We start from the raw sequence: 19,705 nt of genomic DNA, 5'->3' as shown, positions 1-19,705 counted from the left end.
CACAAACACAAGATAGGTTTATTATTATTATTATTATTATTAATGGGAGACATAGCGCCATCCAAATCCTGCGATCGCTGCGAGCTGAAGGACAAAATAAGGAACGTGGAGAAGATGTCGCGATCTGTACAAAAACGGTAAGAGCGATACAAGGAGAGGAGGAGGAGGATCTCTTGTGCTTTTTGTTGGGGACGATTTGCGAGACGCATGCAAAAAACAACCCCCCGGTCCATTTTCAAGCGGATTTGGTGCGTCGACTCAGAACGACACCATCGCCTTTGTAAAGCAATATAAAGCCAAGCCAAGACCTTTGCGAAGAAGAAGAAGAAGAACGAGGCAAGCAAGAAAAGGAGGAGAGCAGCCTCCGATCGTACCGTGCGATCCAGATTCTGGATCTCAAATAGTCCGTCTCTCGCAGCGTTGGGCGGCCCAACCCGAGTCTTCCGGACGCTCGGTTGTTCCGCTCCGGGAAAGAGGATCTCGAGGAAGGAGGCGACTTCTGCCCTTTCGCTTAGACTTGGAACTGCTTCCCATTCCCGACCGGGTCCGTCTTCTCGCCGCTCTCCTTGTAGCAGTAGACGCCGAAGAGCTTGTACTTCTTGTCCGGGAAGCCCAGGGAGCGGACGCCCGGCTCGCGGCCCCCACACCGGGGCCGGGGGTTGACGATGGGGTAGCGGACGCTGCCGTCGCCCACCCAGCCGGCCTCGCACTTGTCCAGCAGCTGGGTCTTCCAGGCGGCGTAGAGCTGGCCCACCTTGGCCACCACCGCCCGGCTCTTCTGACAGGCCAGGGACGCCTCCGGGAAGCTCAGCCGGCGGAAGGTCTTGAGGAAGAAGACTTTCCCTGCCAGAGAAGGATGAGAAAGAACAGGAACAGGGTCAGCAGGAGACTACGTTCATGACTCCTCAAGTTCCCAGGAGGGACCTGTCTCTCCAGCCAGACCTTCCTCCCCTTCCTTCCTTCCTTCCTTCCTTCCTTCCTTCCTTCCATCCATCCCTCTCTTCTTCCTCTCTCGTTTCCACTCTCTCTCTCCTCCTTTCTCTCTCCTTCCTTCCTTCCTTCCTTCAAGGGTCTTGATCCAGAGAGAAAAGAGGGGTACACACAATAATAATAATAATAATAACCCTAACCCAACGAAACCATCCTCAGCTGCTATAAGAAAATTGCACAGTACAAGAAAACCGCACTACAAACTAGAGCAGAATCAGTACAAGAAAACCGCACTACAAACTAGAGCAGAATCAGTACAAGAAAACCGCACTACAAACTAGAGCTGACAGCTGGCACAACAAAACATTGCATGGAAAGTTCCTTGACAAAACTGAAGGAAAAGCTGACAAGGAGAAGACCTGGCTCTGGCTCACGAATGGGACCCTGAAGAAGGAGACGGAAGGCCTGATCCTTGCAGCCCAGGAGCAAGACATCAGGACAAAGGCAATTCAGGCCAAGATCGAAAAATCAGCTGAGGACCCAAAATGCAGACTCTGAAAGGAAACTGACGAAACCATGGATCCTATCCTCAGCTTCTGTAAGAAAATCGCACAGACAGACTACAAACAGAGGCACAACTATGTGGCCCAAATGATCCATTGGAACTTATGCCTCAAGTCCCACCTCCCAGCAGCAAAGAACTGGTGGGATCACAAATCTGCAAAGGTTGTGGAAAATGAACACGCAAAGATACTGTGGGACTTCCGAATCCAGACTGACAAAGTTCTGGAACACAACACACCAGACATCACAGTTGTGGAAAAGAACAAGGTTTGGATCATTGATGTCGCCATCCCAGGTGAAAAACAACAGGAAAAACTCAGCCGCTCTCAGGACCTCAAGATTGAACTTCAAAGGCTCTGGCAGAAACCAGTGCAGGTGGTCCCGGTGGTGATGGGCACACTGGGTGCCGTGCCAAAAGATCTCAGCCGGCATTTGGAAACAATAGACATTGACAAAATTACAATCTGCCAACTGCAAAAGGCCACCCTGCTGGGATCTGCAGCATCATCTGAAAATACATCACACAGTCCTAGACACTTGGGAAGTGTTCGACTTGTGATTTGTGATACGAAATCCAGCATGTCTATCTTGTTTGCTGTGTCATAATAAAATAATAATAATAATTTTTCACGTCCAAGTGACTTGAGATAATAATAATTTTCATGTCCAAGTGACTTGAGAAGATAATAATAATAATAATAATATTTTTTCATGTCCGAGTGACTTGAGATGAAAATAATAATAATAATAATAATAATAATAATAATAATAATAATAATAATTTTTCATGTCCAAGTGACTTGAGATAATAATAATAATAATTTTTCATGTCCAAGTGACTTGAAATAATAATAATTTTCATTTCCAAGTGACTTGAGATGATCATAATAATAATAATTTTTCATGTCCAAGTGACCTGAGATGATAATAATAATAATTTTTCACGTCCGAGTGACTTGTGATAGTAATATTTTTTCATGTCCAAGTGACTTGAGATAATAATAATAATAATAATAATAATAATAATTTTTCACATCCAAGTGACTTGAAATAATAATAATAATTTTCATGTCCAAGTGACTTGAGATAATAATAATAACAACAATATTTTTCATGTCCAAGTGACTTGAAATAATAATAATAATAATAATAATAATAATATTGTTTCATATCCAAGTGACTTGAGATAATAATAATAATAATAATAATAATAATAATAATAATAATAATAATGTTTCATGTCCAAGTGACTTGAAATAATAATAATAATAATTTTTCATGTCCGAGTGACTTGAGATAATAATAATAATAATAATAATAATAATAATAACAACAATAATTTTTCATGTCCAAGTGACTTGAGATGATAATAATAATAATTTTTCACGTCCAAGTGACTTGAGATAATAATAATAATAATAATAATAATAATAATAATAATAATAATAATAATAATGTTTCATGTCCAAGTGACTTGAAATAATAATAATAATAATTTTTCACATCCAAGTGACTTGGGATAATAATAATAATAATAATAATAATAATAATAATAATAATAATAATAATAACAATAATTTTTCATGTCCAAGTGACTTGAAATAATAATAATAATAATGTTTCATGTCCAAGTGACTTGAAATAATAATAATAATAATTTTTCACATCCAAGTGACTTGGGATAATAATAATAATAACAATAATTTTTCATGTCCAAGTGACTTGAGATGAAAATAATAATAATAATAATAATAATAATAATAATAATAATAATAATAATTTATCCTGGTATTTAAGCAATTTAGTAATTGCCTTCCCCCCAACCCAGCCTTGGCCCCGTGGATACAACCCTTTGCTTCCGAAACCATCCGAGCCCAACGAATTCCCGCCGTAATTGAGCTCCGCGATTGTGCGGACAATGATGGATGTTCCCGGTGGGTTTTGTCCCGAGGCGTAAATTACTTTTCGCTCGGAGGGTTGGAAGGAAAGAGGGAAGAAAAGCTTCATTTGTGTAATCGGGGACAGGAAAAATAGCATTCGATCGACTCGAAAATGGAGTGCCCGCTCGCCGGCTCATCCATCCATCTTTGGCCGGACTTCAAGGGGAGAAAAGAAGCCGGAGGATGAACGATTGCAGTCTGGCGGGTCATAAAACACCGACTTTGCGTTGAATTTTGCCGCAGGAAATGCGAGCAGAAGACCCGTAAGTGTGATGCCACACTTGGTGCGGAAAAACGACCCATGGGGAATCTACACTACTGAATTAATGCAGTTTGATAACACTTTAATTGCTCTGGGGCAATGCTAGAGTCTCTTCCATTCATCATCTCTCCCACAGAGGTCGCCTTTCTATCTCTACGCCGCCCTCTTGTGCTTGCATCCAAGCACTGCATATACACACATATATGTATTTGTTTTGGGGACACTGGTCGCAAATGGGGTGGATTTTTAAGTCGGAACCTACCCAGTATTTTAAGTTGGACCATGAAGAATAAATTTTTATTATATTCGGTCCCGATCTATCGAGCCATGTAGGAGCCTTTGTAGTACAAACATACATACATTTTTTTGATTTTACATAGATTTCTGCCTCCCTCTGAGATAGCTTTTCTATCTCTACACTCCCCTCTTGTGGTTGCATCTAAGAACTGCAAGCATATATAATTGTTTTGGGGGTCCTATTCCGAAACGGGGTGGCTTTGTAAGTCAAAACATACACAGTATTTTAAGCTGTACCCTGAAGAATATATATGTATCATTTTCGGTCCAGATCCACCAACACTGTAGGAGTTTTTGTAGTACAAACATACATACATTTTTTGATTTTACATAGATTTCTGCCTCCTTCTGAGGTAGCTTTTCTATCTCTACACTACCCTCTTGTGGTTGCATCCAAGAACTAAATATATATGCATTTGTTTTGGAGGGTCTACTCCCAAACAGGGTGGCTTTGTAAGTCGAAACATACACAGTATTTTAAGTTGGACCATGAAGAATAAATATGTATTATTTTTGGTCCAGATCCATCAACCATGTAGGAGCCTTTGTAGTACAAACATACATACACTTTTTTGATTTTACATAGATTTCTGCCTCCCTCTGAGGTAGCTATTCTATCTCTACACTACCCTCTTGTGGTTGCATCTAAGAACTGCAAGCATATATAATTGTTTTGGGGGTCCTATTCCGAAACGGGGTGGATTTGAAAGTCGAAACATACACAGTATTTTAAGTTAGACTATGAAGGATTTATATGTATTGTATTTGGTCCAGATCCACCAACACTGTAGGAGTTTTTGTGGTACAAACATACGTACATTTTCTGATACGGTCAGAACCTACCGTTCAGGTTGGACGTGAAGCAGAAGGCGTCGTAGCGGTCGTCCTCTTTGTGCCGGTAGCCGTAATTCCTCACTCCAACGGGGGTGTCTTTGCGACCGCACTCGTCCCGGGGTTTGGCGATGGGGTATTGCACGGAGCCGTCCTCCAGCCACCCGGCGTTGCACCAATCCATGCCTTCCAACCAGGCTTCGTGCAACTGGTCGTACGAGGCCAGGATCCCGTCTTGCTCCAGACAGGCTCGCTGAGCGTCGTGGAAGTTGAGAGAGTAGCGCCCCAAGCGGGGGTGGTAAGGGAAGATCACCCCTAAATGGAGAAACGAAATAATAATCTGCAGAGATTATTATTATTATGTGAAACTCCTCAAAACACAGCAGACAAAGAATCAGTACAAGAAAACTGCACTACAAACTAGAGCTGAGAGCTGGCACAACAATTATTACTATTATTATTGTATGACATAGCAAACAAGATAGATATGCTGGATTTCGTGTCACAAAATCACAAGTCGAACACTTCCCAAGTGTTTAGGACTGTGTGAAACTCCTTAAAGCACAGCAAAGAATCAGTCCAAGAAAACTGCACTACAAACTAGAGCTGAGAGCTGGCACAACAATTATTACTATTATTATTGTATGACATAGCAAACAAGATAGATATGCTGGATTTCGTGTCACAAAATCACAAGTCGAACACTTCCCAAGTGTCTAGGACTGTGTGAAACTCCTCAAAGCACAGCCGACAAAGAATCAGTACAAGAAAACTGCACTACAAACTAGAGCTGAGAGCTGGCACAACAATTATTACTATTATTATTGTATGACATAGCAAACAAGATAGATATGCTGGATTTCGTGTCACAAAATCACATGTCGAACACTTCCCAAGTGTCTAGGACTGTGTGAAACTCTTTAAAGCACAGCAAAGAATCAGTACAAGAAAACTGCACTACAAACTAGAGCTGAGAGCTGGCACAACAATTATTACTATTATTATTGTATGACATAGCAAAGATAGATATGCTGGATTTCGTGTCACAAAATCACATGTCGAACACTTCCCAAGTGTCTAGGACTGTGTGAAACTCTTTAAAGCACAGCAAAGAATCAGTACAAGAAAACTGCACTACAAACTAGAGCTGAGAGCTGGCACAACAATTATTACTATTATTATTGTATGACATAGCAAAGATAGATATGCTGGATTTCGTGTCACAAAACCACAAGTCGAACACTTCCCAAGCGTTTAGGACTGTGTGAAACTCTTCAAAGCACAGCAGACAAAGAATCAGTACAAGAAAACTGCACTACAAACTAGAGCTGAGAGCTGGCACAACAATTATTACTACAGTAGAGTCTCACTAATCCAAGCTAAACGGGCTGGCAGAAGCTTGGATAAGCGAATATCTTGGATTATAAGGACCGATCAAGAAAAAGCCTATTAAACATCAAATTAGGTTATGATTTTACAAATTAAGCACCAAAACTTCATGTTATACAACAAATTTGACAGAAAAAGTAGTTCAATACGCAGTAATGTTATGTTGTAATTACTGTATTTACGAATTTAGCACCAAAATATCACGATATATTGGAAACATTGACTACAAAAATGGCTTGGATTATCCAGAGGCTTGGATAAGCGAGGCTTGGATAAGTGAGACTCTACTGTATTATATTATTATTATTGTATGACACAGCAAACAAGATAGATATGCTGGATTTCATATCACAAAATCACAAGTCGAACACTTCCCAAGCGTCTAGGACTGTGTGAAACTCCTCAAAGCACAGCCGACAAAGAATCAGTACAAGAAAACGGCACCACAAACTAGAGCTGAGAGCTGGCACAACAATTGTTACTATTATATTATTATTTATTGTATGACACAGCAAACAAGATAGATATGCTGGATTTCATATCACAAAATCCCAAGTCGAACACTTCCCAAGCGTTTAGGACTGTGTGAAACGCCTCAAAGCACAGCAGACAAAGAATCAGTACAAGAAAACTGCACTACAAACTAGAGCTGGCACAACAATTATTACTATTATATTATTATTATTGTACGACACAGCAAACAAGATAGGCATGCTGGATTTCGTATCACAAAACCACAAGTAGAACACTTCCCAAGTGTCTAGGACTGTGTGATGTATTATTATTATTATTATTATTATTATTATTATTATTATTATTATTATTATTATCATCATCATTATTTTATTGTATGACACAGCAAACAAGATAGATATGCTGGATTTCGTATCACAAAATCACAAGTCAAACACTTCCCAAGTGTCTAGGACTGTGTGATGTATTTTGCCTTTGTCCTGATGTCTTGCTCCTGGGCTGCAAGGATCAGGCCTTCTGTCTCCTTCTTCAGGGTTCCATTCGTGAGCCAGAGCCAGGTCTTCTTATCAGCTTTTCCTTCAATTTTGTCAAGGAACTTTCCATGCAATGTTTTGTTGTGCCAGCTGTCAGCTCTAGTTTGTAGTGCGGTTTTCTTGTACTGATTCTGCTCTAGTTTGTAGTGCGGTTTTCTTGTACTGATTCTGCTCTAGTTCGTAGTGCGGTTTTCTTGTACTGATTCTGCTCTAGTTCGTAGTGCGGTTTTCTTGTACTGATTCTGCTCTAGTTTGTAGTGCGGTTTTCTTGTACTGATTCTGCTCTAGTTCGTAGTGCGGTTTTCTTGTACTGATTCTGCTCTAGTTCGTAGTGCGGTTTTCTTGTACTGATTCTGCTCTAGTTTGTAGTGCAGTTTTCTTGTACTGGTTTTTTTGTCTGACGTGCTTTGAGGAGTTTCTGATTTTTGACTTCAATCAAAGCAGGTTCTTCACTTTGCTTTCCATCTTCTGCCAGGGCATGTTCTTCTTCTTTGACTGCTTGTTTTGCTTGTAAGAGTCCTCTGCCACCTGATCTTCTAGGCAGATATAGCCGGTCAACATCACTGCGAGGGTGAGTGAATGATGAATCATCATGAGGATTAGGATGTGGATGTGAATGTTTATATATTTATATATTTGTAGATGTTGATGATTATATATTTGTAGATGACGATGATGTTGACAACAATGTTGATGATTATATGTTTCTAAATGTAGATGAAGAGGAAGATGAGGATGTGGATGCGGATGTTGATGTAGATCTCCATCTCCATTACCATCCACAAAGGAGACTCAAAGCAGCTACCCCAAAGGCACCAATTTCGGCCTCATCTTGAGATGCTAAGCTGGGTCAGCCCTGGTCAGTATTTGGATGGGTAACTGCTAAGGAATATTTGGCGATAATTCAAGCGGAAGGACCTCTGAGTCTTCCTCGGCGAAGAAAACCCTTCTTTCCAGATCCTTTCTCCCCTCCCGCACGGTTTTGAAGAGCGTCTCGGGTGCTTTATTGTTGCTTTTATTGACTTTTATTGTGGCCGCAGGTTTTGTTGTCAGGAGCTAATAAAAACGGGGAAGACGGATGGTGGGCCGTAGAGATGCGTAAAACATCCCGAGGAGCGGCCCCGTCATTCTCAACAGCTCCGTTGGGCCGGATGAGTTATATCCTCTGCCGAGGATATTCTTTTTAGTGTACTTCCATCACCAAGCTACAGCACGAGCTATGGCTGTTCAAGAGGTGCCAAACTGGATTAATTAGACAGTGTAGATGCATCCTGAAAAACCAAGAGGATATGAGTTGGATATCTATCGCACTGAAATATTATTCGGTGGGATAGATATACGATTGAAAGTCCTGCTGGTCAGCTGTGAAAACTCTCCTGAGTTACACAGGAGAGAGAAAGATGGATTCTTCCATTTTCCTTATATAGCCACCTATAGGTCATCTGTAAGGGACACTTAAGGTGGATATCCATCCCGTTGAAATATTAACCTGGATATCCGTCCCACTGAAATATTATTTACGGCACAAAAATCCCACCCGGAAGAACATGAAACCAAACCAGTTTTCTGCGCAGAAATCCTATCCATTAGGCCTACAGAATGATTCACCCAGTTACCCTCTGGTATGTGAGAGCCCCTATATAAGTGGGCCAAAGAGAAGGTTCTGGTATTCTGTACAATAAAACCTGTTGGAATCTACCAGCGTGTGTCTTGGACGGGCCAGCCATAAAACCTCAATTACCCTCTGGTATGTGAGAGCCCCTATATAAGTGGGCCAAAGAGAAGGTTCTGGTATTCTGTACAATAAAACCTGTTGGAATCTACCAGCGTGTGTCTTGGACGGGCCAGCCATAAAACCTCAATTACCCTCTGGTATGTGAGAGCCCCTATATAAGTGGGCCAAAGAGAAGGTTCTGGTATTCTGTACAATAAAACCTGTTGGAATCTACCAGCGTGTGTCTTGGACGGGCCAGCCATAAAACCTCAATTACCCTCTGGTATGTGAGAGCCCCTATATAAGTGGGCTACAGAGAAGATTCTGGTATTCTGTACAATAAAAACCTGTTGGAATCTGCCCAGCGTGTGTCTTGGTGCTTTTTCTGGTGGAAGACTGACCCACAGCACAACTGGGAGGAGAGAACCTAACAATCTATCAAACCTCAATTACCCTCTGGTATGAAAGAGCCCCTATATAAGTGGGCCAAAGAGAAGGTTCTGGTATTCTGAACAATAAAACCTGTTGGAATCTACCAGCGTGTGTCTTGGTGCTTTTTCTGGTGGAAGACTGACCCACAGCACAACTGGAAGAAGGGAACCTAACAATCCACAAAACCTCAATTACCCTCTGATATGTGAGAGCCCTTATATAAATGGGCTACAGAGAAGATTCTGGTATTCTGAACAAGAAAACCTGTTGGAATCTACCAGCGTGTGTCTTGGTGCTTTCTTCTGGTGGAAGACTGACCCACAGCACAACTGGAAGAAGAGAATCTAACAATCCATAAAACCTCGATTACCCTCTGGTATGTGAGAGCCCCTATATGTGGGCCAAAGAGAAGGTTCTGGTGGAAATAGACAGACACTCGGACTGAATCACAGAGGAGAGAGAAAGATGGATTCTTTTGTGTTTCGGACATCCCGGGAAACCGATCCCGCTGGCCGTCTCCCGCCTCACCTTGCAGGTCCAGCTTGACCATCCCCACGTCGTCCTCCAGCTCGTTGGTGACCTCGCACTCGTAGCGGCCGTAGTCCTGGAGGGTGACGTTCCGGACGACCAGCGAGGCGTCTCCGGGGCCGTCGCCCTGCAGCGCCGTCCGGCCACGATAGCCCCCGAAGGCCCGGCGCTCCTTGCCCAGGGCCACGAAGACGTCCTCGAAGGAGAGCGGGTCCGAGACCTTGGTCCACTTCAGGCGGATCTCGTCCGGGTCGTGGGCCGAGGCGTCGTAGTGGAAGCGGCACGGGAGGACGATGGTGCCGCCCCGGTGGGTGACCACTTTGCCCGGCGCCGTCTGGACCACCACGGCACCACTGTCGTCCTCTACGCGAAGAAAGAACGAGACGTTGCCAGACCCACAACATGCATGAAAATATAACGTTGTACATAACTTAATGGACCCGGACCAAACTTGTCACTCACGAACCCATCATGATCTAAATTAAAATACCAGTACAGATTCGATTAAAAAGTATATATAAGGGCCTACCCTTCTGACCAGCAACCAGGGTTGAAAACAGCTCTTCCTCATTGTAACGAAGGGTGAATTTTTTAGTTTACAGATGTTATGTTTGATTGCGTTTTAAAAGGGTCAATATTTCATGAGTTCGTTGCCATGGAGAAGTGGGCGGAGCCAACTGCCGTTTTGGTGAAGTGCAGGTCTGAAAAAGCAGCGGTTAGTCTGTGTCCTGATGAGGTACAGGGAAGACTGATCCTCTGTTGAAGGGATCAGGGAGGCTCAAATGCTTATTTTTGAGTCAATTTAAACTAAGTTTGGTGACTTATTATAAGGTAGTCTGTGCCCTGATGAGGTACAGGGAAGACTGACCCTCAGTTGAAGGAATCAGCGAGGCTCAAATGCTTATTTTTGAGTCAATTTAAACTAAGTTTGGTGACTTATTTTAAGGTAGTCTGTGCCCTGATGAAGTACAGGGAAGACTGACCCTCAGTTGAAGGAATCAGGGAGGCTCAAATGCTTATTTTTGAGTCAATTTAAACTAAGTTTGGTGACTTATTATAAGGTAGTCTGTGCCCTGATGAGGTACAGGGAAGACTGACCCTCAGTTGAAGGAATCAGGGAGGCTCAAATGCTTATTTTTGAGTCAATTTAAACTAAGTTTGGTGACTTATTTTAAGGTAGTCTGTGCCCTGATGAGGTACAGGGAAGACTGACCCTCAGTTGAAGGAATCAGGGAGGCTCAAATGCTTATTTTTGAGTCAATTTAAAATAAGTTTGGTGACATTATTGAAAATTTGACTTTATTTTACTAGTTTTTTTATTGAAAGACATAGATGGGATGACTACGTCTTTTGTGGCCAAATTTGGTGTGATTGGGTCCAGTGGTTTTGTTGTTTACTCCATGGCAAAAACGCACATTATTGAAATTTGGACTTTATTTTTCTACGTTTTTTCGACTGAAAGACATAGAAGGGATGACTATGTCTTTTGTGGCCAAATTTGGTGTGATTTGGTTCAGCGGTTTTGTTGTTTCCTCAGTCCTACAAACGTACATTTATATATAAAGCCGTGCCCGGCCACGTGTCGTTGTGGCGTAGTTGCATGGTATGGGAAATAAAGTAACGAGAAGCAGACAGGCTTTGAAGATGCAAGGCTGTTCTGTGCTATTCAAGGAGGCCAACAGAGGATTCCCTCTAGGTCGGGAGCAGCCAGTCTTTGACGCTGCAAGGCTGTTCAGGGCTATTTCGGCATTGCGAAACCCTCCGAGCTTCGTCTCCGTTTGGAATCTGCTTTATAGGCCACGGAAGTTAATAATAGAGAGAAAAACCAAATTGCGGCATGACATCAGGGACTGAATCCAGGGCGAGCGAGGCCGGAAATTCCCGCCGCAAGGGCTCCCCCTGCTGTCGGCCTGCGAGTACTGCACAACGAACGGGAATTAAGTACAGTTGTTACGGTGGTATCGAACTGCGGTGTGGACGTACCGGAAACGTGCACGACTTTCTTCCGTCCCGTTTGGGATGACGCCGGCGAGCAGCTCAGCACGAAGACGGCAAGAATGTATAAACAAAGGGAAACACTGGCGGGAACCATCTAGGAGAGAACGGGGATACACGTTGAAAATCTGTTTCTCCTCCACCACGGACACCCCAGTGTTGCTTATTCTCGCCATTGGTGTGGGATTTGCATGACTACATCCACTGCTCTCCCATCACCCTTATCTACTCTTAAGGACAATTTCCTCCTAGATTTTGTTTCTCCTCCACCACAGACACCCCAGTGTTGCTTACTCTCGCCATTGGTGTGGGATTTGCATGACTACATCCACTGCCTCTCCCATCACCCTTACCGACTCTTAAGGACAATTTCCTCCTAGATTTCGTTTCTCCTCCACCACGGACACCCCAGTGTTGCTTACTCTCGCCATTGGTGTGGGATTTGCATGACTACATCCACTGCCTCTCCCATCACCCTTATCTACTCTTAAGGACAATTTCCTACTAGATTTTGTTTCTCCTCCACCACGGACACCCCAGTGTTGCTTACTCTCGCCATTGGTGTGGGATTTGCATGACTACATCCACTGCCTCTCCCATCACCCTTATCTACTCTTAAGGACAATTTCCTACTAGATTTTGTTTCTCCTCCACCACGGACACCCCAGTGTTGCTTACTCTCGCCATTGGTGTGGGATTTGCATGACTACATCCACTGCCTCTCCCATCACCCTTATCTACTCTTAAGGACAATTTCCTACTAGATTTTGTTTCTCCTCCACCACGGACACCCCAGTGTTGCTTACTCTTGCCATTGGTGTGGGATTTGCATGACTACATCCACTGCCTCTCCCATCACCCTTACCTACTCTTAAGGACAATTTCCTCCTAGATTTTGTTTCTCCTCCACCACGGACACCCCAGTGTTGCTTACTCTCGCCATTGGTGTGGGATTTGCATGACTACATCCACTGCTCTCCCATCACCCTTACCTATTCTTAAGGACAATTTCCTACTAGATTTTGTTTCTCCACCACCACGGACACCCCAGTGTTGCTTACTCTCGCCATTGGTGTGGGATTTGCATGACTACATCCACTGCTCTCCCATCACCCTTACCTACTCTTAAGGACAATTTCCTCCTAGATTTTGTTTCTCCTCCACCACAGACACCCCAGTGTTGCTTACTCTCGCCATTGGTGTGGGATTTGCATGACTACATCCACTGCCCTCCCATCACCCTTATCTACTCTTAAGGACAATTTCCTCCTAGATTTTGTTTCTCCTCCACCACGGACACCCCAGTGTTGCTTACTCTCGCCATTGGTGTGGGATTTGCATGACTACATCCACTGCCTCTCCCATCACCCTTATCTACTCTTAAGGACAATTTCCTCCTAGATTTTGTTTCTCCTCCACCACGGACACCCCAGTGTTGCTTACTCTCGCCATTGGTGTGGGATTTGCATGACTACATCCACTGCTCTCCCATCACCCTTACCTACTCTTAAGGACAATTTCCTCCTAGATTTTGTTTCTCCTCCACCACGGACACCCCAGTGTTGCTTACTCTCACCATTGGTGTGGGATTTGCATGACTACATCCACTGCTCTCCCATCACCCTTATCTACTCTTAAGGACAATTTCCTCCTAGATTTTGTTTCTCCTCCACCACGGACACCCCAGTGTTTCTGATTCTCCCCATTGGTGTGGAATTTGCATGACCCCGCCCACTGCCTCTCCCATCACCCTTACCTACTCTTAGGGACAATTTCATCCTAGATGTTCTGTTTATCCTCCACCACGGACACCCCAGTGTTCCTGACTCTCTCAATTTGTGTGGCATTTGCATGACTCCGCCCACTGCCTCTCTCTCATAACCCTTTCCTATGGCACACAACAAACATACAGGGACAATTTCCTCCTGGGTTTTTTGTATTTCCTCCACCACGGGCATCCCAGTGTTCCTGACGTCCAGAGCAAACTTGCCCAACATCACAAACTTTACGTCCTGATGGAGGGTGAACCTGGCATGTATGTATGTATGTGTATATATATATATAGACTAGCTGTGCCCGGCCACGCGTTGCTGTGGCAAAGTGGTGGTGGTATCGGTTAAAACTTGTTGTGGAATTTTTATTTGACGTTATTTGTATTTTTTTAAAATTAATTTTATTGTCACTTATCTTTTTTATTTATTATATTTTATTATTTTGTTGTATTATTTTTAGTCATTTTGTTATAGTATTTTATTGTATTAATTATTTTAGTGTTTTTTATAATTTTTTATTGTATTATTTGTAATTTTTTTATCATTATTTTATTAACACTGGGCTGAGTGGGTTGCTAGGAGACCAAGTGGGCGGAGCTTAGCCTTCTAACTGGCAGCAATTGGATAAAAACAATTATTCCTCTCCCTCTAATTAGGAATTTATTTTTCTTTTCTTTTTGTTGTATCAAACCTAGAGGCATGGATGAGGGGTTGTGATGTGTTTGATGTGTTTACTTTTGTTGATGTGTTTATATTGTTTGTTATATTGTTTATATTTATATTGATGTGTTATATTGTTTGACAATATAAGAATAACGTAATAATATACTATTATTTAATAATGATAATATAATAATAATAAATGATAATATAATAATAATAATAATAATAATAAACTTGATGTGTTTACTTTTGTTGTTTTGTGCGCTGCCGTGATGCCATCACTCTTTTATATATATAGATATTGCCCAGCCTGCCTCACAGGACTGTTGGATGAGAGCATAAAACCAAGGCATTATTATTATTATTATTATTATTATTATTATTATTATTATTATTATTATTATTAATTGCCTTTGTCCTGATGTCTTGCTCCTGGGCTGCAAGGATCAGGCCTTCTGTCTCCTTCTTCAGGGTCCCATTCGTGAGCCAGAGCCAGGTCTTCTCTTTATCAGCTTTTCCTTCCATTTTGTCAAGGAACTTTCCATGCAGTGTTTTGTTGTGCCAGCTGTCAGCTCTAGTTTGTAGTGCGGCTTTCTTGTACTGATTCTGCTCTAGTTTGTAGTGCGGCTTTCTTGTACTGATTCTGCTCTAGTTTGTAGTGCGGCTTTCTTGTACTGATTCTGCTCTAGTTTGTAGTGCGGTTTTCTTGTACTGATTCTGCTCTAGTTTGTAGTGCGGCTTTCTTGTACTGATTCTGCTCTAGTTTGTAGTGCGGCTTTCTTGTACTGATTCTGCTCTAGTTTGTAGTGCGGCTTTCTTGTACTGATTCTGCTCTAGTTTGTAGTGCGGCTTTCTTGTACTGTTTCTTTGTCTGCTGTGCTTTGAGGAGTTTCTGATTTTTGACTTCAATCAAAGCAGGTTCTTCACTTTGCTTGACATATTATTATTATTATTATTATTATTATTATTATTATTTCTATTGTTATGATGACATTATAATATGTGCAACGCTAATGAGGTCAGCAGAAGGGGAAAGTGGTAGCCAAGCCCAAGGATGCTCGGGGAAGCAGCATCCCGTTGCACCGCCAAGCCAAGACTCACCTTGGAAGAGCCGAAAACCCCCCGGCTGCAGGGAAGAAGGGCCGAAGTCGCCGGCCGGGAAGGCAGAGGAAAAGCCGGCGGTGCAGATGGTGCGGAGAATCCTTTTTCGGCAAAGTCAGCAAAGCAGCCGAGGATGAAGAAGCAGGAAGTTGGGCAGAGGATGATGAGGATGCGGCTGGTGGTGCCTGCAATGGGATCACAAGGTTGGGAAGCAAAGGCTTTAAAGGGGAATTAACCGATCCTAGAATGGGACCTCCAAAGGACATCCAGCCCAGCCCCATTCCGGACATAATCATAATATTTCACTATTATTTAGTAATAACAATAATAATAAATTTAAGTATTAATAATAATATAATGGCATTATTATAATAATTTAATGGCAATATAATAATAACGTAATAATATACAGTAGAGTCTCACTTATCCAATGTAAACGGGCCGGCAGAATGTTGGATAAGTGAATATGTTGGATAATAAGGAGAGATTAAGAAAAAGCCTATTAAACATCCAATTAGGTTATGATTTTACAAATGAAGCACCAAAACATCCTGTTAGACAACAAATTTGGCAGAACAAGTAGTTCTATACACAGTAATTCTATGTAGTAATTACTGCATTTACGAATTTAGCACCAAAATATCACGATGTATTGAAAACATTGACTACAAAAATGTGTTGGATAAACCAGAACGTTGGATAAGCGAGTGTTGGATAAGTGAGATTCTACTGTACTACTATTTAATAATGATAATATAATAATAATAAATTTAAGTATGAATAATAATAATAATATAATGGCATTATTATAATAATTTAATGGCAATATAATAATAACGTAATAATATACTACTATTTAATAATGATAATATAATAATAATAAATGTAAGTATTAATAATAATAATATAATGGCATTATTATAATAGTTTAATGGCAATATAATAATAACGTAATAATATACTACTATTGAATAATGATAATATAATAATAATAAATTTAAGTATTAATAATAATAATATAATGGCATTATTATAATAATTTAATGGCAATATAATAATAACGTAATAATATACTACTATTTAATAATGATAATATAATAATAATAAATGTAAGTATTAATAATAATAATATAATGGCATTATTATAATAGTTTAATGACAATATAAGAATAACGTAATAATATACTATTATTTAATAATGATAATATAATAATAATAAATTTAAGTATTAATAATAATAATAATATAATGGCATTATTATAGTTTAATGACAATATAAGAATAACGTAATAATATACTACTATTTAATAATGATAATATAATAATAATAAATTTAAGTATTAATAATAATAATAACATAATGGCATTATTATAGTTTAATGACAATATAATAATAACGTAATAATATACTATTATTTAATGATAATATAGTGATTTAATAACGATGATATAATGATTTAATAACGATAATGATTTAATAATGATAATAATGTAATAATATAATAATGATTTAATAATGATAATATGATATAACAATATGATTTAATAATGATAATATAATGATTTAATAATGATAATATAATGATTTAATAACGATAATATAATGATTTAATAATAATATAATGTAATAATGTTAATATAATGATTTAATAATGATAATATAATAATTTAATGATAATAATAAATTTTAATATTATTATAATTTCATAATTTAATAATGATAATATAATTTAATAATATAATAATTTAATGACAATAATTTAATAATGATAATATAATAATTATTTAATAATGATGGTGATTACATTTTATTATTATTATTATTATTATGTAATATTTAATATAATTTAATAATTTACGGCAAATCATTATTTTACCACAATTCAATAATGATGGTAAAATAAAAATTTAACAGCAATCCAATTACAATTCAATAATTTTATTATTACTATATTTAATGACTATCATCACCTGATAATTAAATAATAATGTAATGATGCTCATATTTATTATGGTTTGATAACATTTCATATTATTAAATTACCTGATAATAAAATAATAATTTAATGATGCTCATATTTATTATGGTTTGATAACATTTCATATTATTAAATCACCTGATAATAAAATAATAATTTAATGATGCTCATATTTATTATGGTTTGATAACATTTCATATTATTAAATCACCTGATAATAAAATAATAATTTTTCTCAATAATAACAATAAAATATATATATATAATAAAATAATAATTTAATGATGCTCATATTTATTACGGTTTGATAACATTTCATATTATTAAATCACCTGATAATAAAATAATAATTTTTTCTCAATAATAACAATAAAATATATATATATAATAAAATAATTATTTAATGATGCTCATATTTATTATGGTTTGATAACATTTCATATTATTAAATCACCTGATAATAAAATAATAATTTAATGATGCTCATATTTGATTACGATTTGATAACATTTCATATCATTAACATTGATGATAACTATATTTAATAACTATTATGATCTAAGAACAATAACATAATTAATGATATTTATTATAATTTAATATTTAATAATATTATTAAATAATAGTCATACTATTTTTATTCTATTCTATTCCTCATTATTTTATATCATTATTAATTAGAGTGAAATGGCCGAGAAAGGTCCTTTGAGATATTTCTGAATTTTTCATCGCGAAGGTCACGGCAGGAACTGCAATGCAGGACGGATTTGCAGCAGGAATTATTCCAAAGCCAAGAAAATGCCGAAAGCGGAGCCGAGTTCTAGAGTCACAGAACGGGAACCCCAAAGGCCATCCAGCCCAACCCCGTTTTCTTATCACTTCCAAATCCCATCTAGACGAAGGCGCAAACTCATATATAAACTGGTTTTAATACATTTGATTATTTAACTTAAAACAGTGGCTTCATTTCTTTGCTTGGTCAATGTTTGTTTGTTTGTTTGTTTGTTCCGCAAAGGCTCCGGAATAACTTGATGGATCGGCACCGAATTTGGTCCATATCTATCCGTCGTGATCTAACTTAAATAATGATGCTCTCCCCCAATAAATTTTGGGGAGAATAGGGTGCCAAAACCGATGGGAATATATGTATCAGATGCAACCACAAGGTGTCAGTAGAGAGCTGGAAAGGAATGTGTTTGTTTGTTTGTTTGTTCCGCAAAGGCTCCGGAATAACTTGATGGATCGGCACCGAATTTGGTCCATATCTATTCGTCGTGATCTAACTTAAATAATGATGCTAGGGTTGTCTGCTAAAAAAAATAAATTTTGGGGAGGATAGGGTGCCAAAACCGATGGGAATATATGTATCAGATGCAACCACAAGGTGTCAGTAGAGAGATGGAAAGGAATGTGTTTGTTTGTTTGTTTGTTTCGCAAAGGCGGCAAAATAACTTGACGGATCTGCACCGAATGTGGTACGTATCTATCCGTCGTGATTCAACTTAAATAATGACGCTGGGATTCCTATTAAATATCATTTTTTGGGAAGACAGGGTGCCAAAACCGATGGGAATATATGTATCAGATGCAACCACAAGGTGTCAGTAGAGAGATGGAAAGGAATGTGTTTGTTTGTTTGTTTTGCAAAAGCTCTGAAATAATTTGATGGATCGGCACCGAATTTGGTCCATATCTATCCGTCGTGATCTAACTTAAATAATGATGCTAGGGTCGTCTGCTAAAAAAAATAAATTTTGGGGAGGATAGGGTGCCAAAACCGATGGGAATATATGTATCAGATGCAACCACAAGGTGTCAGTAGAGAGCTGGAAAGGAATGTGTTTGTTTGTTTGTTTGTTTCGCAAAAGCTCCAAAATAACTTGATGGATCGGCACCGAATTTGGTCCATATCTATTCGTCGTGATCTAACTTAAATAATGATGCTAGGGTTGTCTGCTAAAAAAAAAAAATTTTTTGGGGAGAATAGGGTGCCAAAACCGATGGGAATATATGTATCAGATGCAACCACAAGGTGTCGGTATAGAGACAGAAAGGAATCTAGCTATGGATGTTTGTTTGTTCCACAAAAGCTCTAAAATAACTTGACGGATCCTCACTGAATGTGGTATGTATCTATTCGTCGTGATCTAACTTAAATAATGATGCTAGGGTTGTCTATGAAATAGATCAATTTTGGGAATAGGGCGCCAAAAACGATGGGAATGTATATATCAGATGCAACCACAAGGTGTCAGTAGAGAGATGGAAAGGAATGTGTGTTTGTTTGTTTGTTTGTTTGTT

General features: G+C 39.3%; 1 protein-coding gene and 1 long non-coding RNA gene across 2 annotated transcripts; one reads left to right on the top strand and one right to left on the bottom strand.

Moving 5' to 3' along the window:
- Positions 1-369: 369 nt before the first annotated feature.
- On the bottom strand, positions 370-15,605 carry hapln4 (hyaluronan and proteoglycan link protein 4). Its single transcript, XM_062960709.1, has 5 exons — positions 15,426-15,605; positions 11,878-11,986; positions 9,895-10,257; positions 4,837-5,139; positions 370-843 (listed from the first exon to the last, which is right to left on the bottom strand). The coding sequence occupies exons 2-5, from the start codon at positions 11,984-11,986 to the stop codon at positions 512-514; spliced, it is 1,107 nt and encodes a 368-aa protein (XP_062816779.1). The 5' UTR covers positions 15,426-15,605; the 3' UTR covers positions 370-511.
- LOC134293356 (uncharacterized) lies at positions 15,488-18,359 on the top strand. Its single transcript, XR_010000324.1, has 2 exons — positions 15,488-15,628; positions 18,086-18,359. It is a non-coding gene; the product is annotated as an uncharacterized LOC134293356 (long non-coding RNA).
- Positions 18,360-19,705: the final 1,346 nt, after the last annotated feature.

This window comes from Anolis carolinensis, unplaced genomic scaffold, assembly GCF_035594765.1.
Source record: "Anolis carolinensis isolate JA03-04 unplaced genomic scaffold, rAnoCar3.1.pri scaffold_7, whole genome shotgun sequence".
NCBI lineage: Eukaryota > Metazoa > Chordata > Lepidosauria > Squamata > Dactyloidae > Anolis > Anolis carolinensis.
Note: the sequence above shows the minus strand (reverse complement) of the source record. Positions and strands in the feature narration are given on the sequence as shown.

Excerpts from the sequence above, each read along its gene's own strand:
- hapln4 (XM_062960709.1), bottom strand. The coding sequence starts at position 11,986 with ATGGTTCCCGCCAGTGTTTCCCTTTGTTTATACATTCTTGCCGTCTTC. Across the intron at positions 10,258-11,877 it reads GAAAGTCGTGCACGTTTCCG|AGGACGACAGTGGTGCCGTG; the intron begins GTACGTCCACAC and ends TTCTTCGCGTAG. Across the intron at positions 844-4,836 it reads CTTCACGTCCAACCTGAACG|GGAAAGTCTTCTTCCTCAAG; the intron begins GTAGGTTCTGAC and ends CTTCTCTGGCAG.